At 40.8% G+C, this 6,042-nt stretch overlaps 1 protein-coding gene across 1 annotated transcript in view; it reads left to right on the top strand.

The window, feature by feature from the left end:
- Window positions 1–5,287: 5,287 nt before the first annotated feature.
- GLB1L3 (galactosidase beta 1 like 3) overlaps window positions 5,288–6,042 on the top strand; it is a 183,124-nt gene continuing 182,369 nt past the window's right edge. The window contains exon 1 of the mRNA XM_007948732.2: window positions 5,288–5,419. Within this exon, the coding sequence (XP_007946923.2) occupies window positions 5,288–5,419 (132 nt within the window). The remainder of the gene's footprint in view (window positions 5,420–6,042) is intronic.

Below are 6,042 nucleotides of genomic sequence, written 5' to 3'. Positions count from 1 at the left end.
TGCCCACACTTTCTTCCAAGGAGTGGCTGGTGGGTTTAAACTATCAGCCTTCTGGTTAGAAGTCAAAGGCCCTTGACCACATAGAATCCTTCAACATTGCACCTTGAAGCTTGAATTTTTTCTTCAGTTCTTTCAGCTTGAGAAATGCCAAGTGTGTTCTTTCCTTTTCCTTCTAACTCTAGGTATTTGCACATTTCATTTTAATAATTGATTTTGTTTTCTTGAAGTGCTCTTTGAAATCTTCTGTTCAGCTTTTTTATCTTGTCATTTCTTTCGATTGCTTTAGCTACTCTCTGTTCAAGGCCAAGTTTCAAAGTCTCTTCTGACACCCACTTGGGTCTTTTCTTCCTTTCCTGTCTTTTTAATGATCTTTTGCTTTCTTCATGGATGATATTCTTGATGTCATTCCACAATTCCTCTGGTTTTCAGTCATTGGTGTTCAATACATCAAATCTATTTAGATGGTTTCTAAATTCAGAAAGGATATAATCAAGGTCATATTGTGGCTCTCATAGACTTCTTTTAATTGTCTCCAGCTTCAACTTGAACTTGCATGAGCAGTTAATGGTCTGTTCCACAGACAGCTTCTGCCCTTGTTTTGGCTGAAGAGGCTCCATTGCCTCTTTCTGCAGATGTAGTCAATCTGATTCCTGTGTACTCCATTTGGTGAAGTCACATGTATAGCCACCATTTATATTGTTGAAAAAAGGCATTTGCAAGGAATAAGTCATTGGTCTAGCAAAATCCTATCATGTGATCTCCAGTGTCATTTCTATCACCAAGGTTATATTTTCCAACTACTTAGTCTCCCTGAACTCCGATATCAGTCTCTTTAATTTAACAAGAATGCTAGGCTCCACATGGGTTCCCCTCCCCATGCTACACTCCAGAAATTACTTTCCAGCAGCAAGATCATGCAATCTTCTCTAAATATAGGACACAGTAGGAAAATCCCACCTTCACTTCTAATGGCATGGTAAGGATCAGCATGAATCTAAATCTCAAAATGTGGGGATGGATCCATTCTTCACCTTCCTACTTCTTCATTCTTGTTGCCAACTGTTCACATGGCACACTCCTTCTCTGATCCTAGCCACCTAGATCTCACAAGTTAGATGGATATTGTCTTTCAGAGAAGTTACCCATGCAGCATTTCTTGGAGGCTAGCCATCTAGAGCTAGATCAGAGCTCACAGATTAGAAGGACACCTTTCAGACTTCCAAATATTGATTTAAAACCATGTAGTGTCCCCTTGTTCTGTTTGAATGACAGCCTCCTGGTCTATGTACAGGTTCCTCATGAGTACAACCAAGTGTTCTAGAATTCCCATTCTTCTCAATGTTACCCATAATTTTTTATGATCCATAAAATCAAATGCTTTTGCATAGTCAATAAAACACAAGTAAACATCATTCTGGTACTCCTTGCTTTGAGCCATGTTCCACTTCATATTAGCAATGATATCCCTTGTTCTACGTCCTCTTTGGAATCCAGCCTGCACCTCTGGAAGTTCTCTGTCAATATACTGCTGCAGCATTTCTGGATTATCTTCAGTAAGATTTTATTTGCATGTAATATTAATGATATTCTTTGATAATTTCCACATTCTGTGGGATCACCTTTCTTTGGAATGAGTACAAATATGGATCTCTTCCAGTCAGAATGCCAGGTAGCTGTCTTCCAAATCTCTTGGCATAACTAAGTGAGTGGCTCCACTGGAACATCCATTTGTTGAAACATCTCAATGGGTATTTCATCATTCCTGGAGCCTTTTTCTTCACCAATTCCTTCAGTGTAGTTTTGACTTCTTCTTCAATAACCTTGGTTCTTGATCATATGCCATCTCCTGAAATGGATGAAGATCAACCAGTTCTTTTTGGTACAGTGACTCTGTATATTCCTTCCATTTTCTTTTGATGCTTCCTGCATCATTCAATATTTTGCCCATAGAATCTTTTAATATTGCAACTCAAGTCTTAATATTTTTCCTCAGTTCTTTCAGCTTGAGAAATGCCAAGTGTGTTAGGTACCATTTACAAAAAAAAAAAAAAAAAACCACTGTCATGGAGTCAGATCCTACCCATGGTCACCACTCCTTGGGTTTCTGGAGCAATATCATCATGGACGTAGAAAACTCTTTTGGTTTTCTAACTCCAGGTCTTTGCACATTTCATTATAGTAATTGGCTTTGTTTTCTTGAGTTGCTCTTTGAAATCTGTTCAGCTCTTTTATCTTGTCAATTCTTCCATTTGCTTTAGCTACTCTTCATTCAAGGGCAAGTCCAAAGACTCTTCTGAAATCTATTTTGGTCTTTTCGTCTTTTCTCACCTTTTTAATGACCTCTTGCTTTCTTCATGGATGATGTTCCTGATGTCATCACACAATTCCTCTGGTTTTTGGTCATTGGTGTTCAATGCATCAAATCTATTCCTTAGATGTTCTCTAAATTCAGGAGGGATATATTCAAGGTCATAGTTTTGGCTCTCATGGACTTGTTTTAACTGTCTTCAACTTCAAGTTGACCTTGAATATGAGCAGTTGATGGTCTGTTCCACTATCAATTCCTTGCCTTGTTTTGGTGGAAGGTACTGAGTTTTTCCTTTGCCTCTTGCCACAATGTAGCCAATCTGTTTCCTGTGTATTCCATCTGGTGAAGTCCACGTGTATAGCCACCGTTTGTGTTGTGGAAAATAAATATTGGCAATGAATAAGTCGTTGGTCTTGCAAAATTCTATCATGAGATTTTCAGCATTATTTCTGTCACCAAGGCCAAATTTTCCAACTACTGGTGATTCTTCTTTGTTTCCAACTTTTGCATTCTAGTCACCAGTTATAATCAACACATCTTGATTGCATGTTTGGTCAATTTCAGACTGCAGAAGTTGATAAAAATCTTCAATTTCCTTGTCTTTGGCTTTGGTGGTTGGTGCATAAATTTGAATAATAGTCTTATTAATGGGTCTTCCTTGTAGGTGTATGGATATTATCCTATCACTGACAGCATTGTACTTCAGGACAGATCTAGAAACATCCTTTGTGATGATGAATGCCATGCCATTCCTCTTAAATTGTTATTCCCAGCATAGTAAATCATATGGGTGTCTGATTCAAAATGACCAAAACTGATCCATTTCAGCTCACTAATGCCTAGGATATCAATCTTTATGTGTTCCATTTCATTTTTGACAACTTCTAATTTTCCTAGATTCATTCCTGGTACATTCCATGTTCCTGTTGTTACTCATGGATTTTTGCAGCTGTTTCTCCTCAATTTGAGTCACGTCACATCAGTAAATGGAGGTCTTGAAAGCTTTACTCTATCTGTGTCATTAAGGTTGGTTCTACTCTGATTAAGCAGCTCTTTTCCAGTTGTATTTTGAAAGCCTTCTGACCTAAGGGGCTCTTCCTCCTGCATTGTATCAGATAACGTTTCTGGGCAATTCATCAAGTTGTGCAGTCATGTATCAGATAGTGTTTCTCTGCTACTCATTAGGTTTTTCCCAGCCAACTCTTTGAGAAGTGTGTGGCCTCTTCCTTCTTCCTAGTCTGTATCAGTCTGTAAGCTGCATTGAAACCTGTGCACCATGTGCAAACCTGCCAGCACTTGAAACATTGGTGGCATAGCCTCAAGTCTCACAGCAACACACAAGCAAACACAGCAGGACAAACTGACAGACAAGTTTGTCTCCCTTAGGTTTTCAGGTTGAAGAGAGAAGGCAAAAGGTTTATTGAGTATCGATACCCAAGGAGACAGAATAATTTCTCTAAAACGCCTGTCTTCCCAAGCTGTGGGATGGTTAGAGTTTTTAAGGAGATTTGAGCTAAGAGGGTACAGTGGATTTGGGGAATGCTGATAATCTTTTCTTCCCATCATGGGATGAGTTGCAGTTGTCTTGTGTCCTGTCAGCTCTTCTTCCGGTCAGTATAAGAAAACGTCCTTGGTCAGGAAAAGTAGTTTTCAGGTTCCTCACGCCTGCCTAGAGAGGTTAACTCCACAAGGGGAGAGAGTATGGGAGTGGGCACCCTCAGGCGTCTCGGTCCACCAGGGCTCTCTGTTTCTCCTTTGTCTTGTTTGCTCCAAGGCTTGGTGTCTTCTTTCCCAGGGTCATCTTGTTGCAGGCTGTCATTCTCAGCTGAAACTAGCAAGGAGAGGGGTTTATGATTCAAGAATACATCATTGGGAATAGCAAATCTAAAGATCTCAAGGTCTGTAAAAAGGGTTTGACTATTTACTTGAAAGAATGTGATAAGGGGGAAAAACAGCAAGCTAGTCATTATGATTAAAGTCTACTTTAGTCATGCCTGCTAGCCTGTGAGGGAGCTCTGGTGGCATAGTGCCTAAGACATTTGACTGCTAAGCAGAAGGCTGGCAGTTCAAACCCACCAGCTGCTCCTCAGAAGGAAGGTTGGTCAATCTACTTCCATAGTGATACTTCCTGGGACACCCAAGGATGGGTTGCTATGAGTTGGATTCAACTTGAGGGCAATGTTTTTTTTTGGCTAGCCTATGAAAGTTTTACAGCTTTCAGCAAGGGGTACCTTCAACCTTTCATTTCAGCCTTCTTAAAAGCACCTGGAATTCAGACTTCTAGCCTCCAGAAGATATTCGAGTAACCCCAAGGACACTCCAGACCTGGTGAACAGAGGTTCGGCCATCTCCCACTCTCACCCCCCTTCTGGGCCCACAGGAACTTCATCCCACTCAGTTTACTTGGACCGAGCCTGGGTGCCTACCCTCCCCTGATTTTTTTTTTTTTCTTTCTTTTTTCTGGTTTTTAGTTTGCTTGCTTTTGTCTATTTTAAAACTACTACTATTCTTAATACTTTTGTCTTTTTTATTATTATTCCCCTCCCAGGTCCTAGTTTTCAGCTTTTTCCTTTTCCCTGTTCCTGGTTGCAAATTTTTTTTCTTCTTTATTCTCATGGGTAACCTTGTTCCTTGTTTTTCTTTTTGCATTTTCTCCATTTTTTCTTCATTATTCCCCTTCTCTGCCATTTGTCTCTTATTTCCCTATCCCCACATATTGCAGGTTTTCTTTTTTTTACTGATCTTCTTGTCTGGAGGGTGCAGCCATTTTGAATGTTTACAAGTGGCAAACATTTTGGATTTTAAAGTGATAGCATTCTCATTTGGATTCCAAGCACTTAAGAACAGGCAGTGTGGTGGGAAGCAGGGACAGGATAGAAAAGGCAAAGGGGACCAGAACAGATCGAGGAGACAGCCACAGGGACCCAGGTGAAGACAGGGAACCCAGGTCATACTCCACAAGGAGTGAGGTGGGAAGGCATGGAGAGGATAGAAAAAGCAAAGGGGATAGGAACAGATCGAGGAGCCAACTGCAGGGAGCCAGATGAGGAGGGAGAACACAGACTACTCACCACAAGCAGTGAGGTGGGAAGCAGGGAGAGAACAGAAAAGGTAAAGGGGACTGGTACAGATCAAGGTGTTAGCCACAGGGATCTAGGTAAGGGTGGTTGGAGGGGTTTCCAACAGCTAAGGGAGACAAACTTGTCTGACGGTTTGTCCTACTGTGGTGACGTGTTACTGTGAGACTTGAGGCTGTGCCACTGTTGTTTCAAACCCAGTGGGGTGCACCTGTTGCACAGGTATCAGCCCAGCTTGCAGACTGTGACAGACTAGGAAGAAGGAGGAGGCCATCCACTTCTCAAAGAATTGGCCAGGGAAAACTTTATGAATAGCAGAGAAACACTGTCTGATACACTACTGAGCAACTTTATGAATAATCCAGAAACATTGTCCAATACAGAGGAGGAAGATGAGTCACTTAGCTTAGAAATCTCTCAAAGTAGGACTGGGCAAGAGCTGCATTATTAGAGTAAAATCAGCCTTACTCACATGGATAAGGTAAAGCTATTGAGACCTATGTTTGCTGACGTGGCACCACTCAAATTGAGGAGAAACAGTGGCAAACATCCATTAATAATCAGAACATGGAATGTATGAAGTATGAATCTAGGAAAATTGAAAGTTGTAAAAAATGAAGTGGAACGCATAAAGATTGATATCCTAGGCATTAGTGA

The sequence above is a fragment of the Orycteropus afer genome, unplaced genomic scaffold (genome assembly GCF_000298275.1).
Source record: "Orycteropus afer afer isolate SDZICR_OR568_19922 unplaced genomic scaffold, OryAfe1.0 scaffold00221, whole genome shotgun sequence".
Taxonomy (NCBI): domain Eukaryota; kingdom Metazoa; phylum Chordata; class Mammalia; order Tubulidentata; family Orycteropodidae; genus Orycteropus; species Orycteropus afer.
The sequence above is the reverse complement of the archived record's forward strand: the minus strand, read 5'-3'. Positions and strand labels throughout refer to the sequence as shown.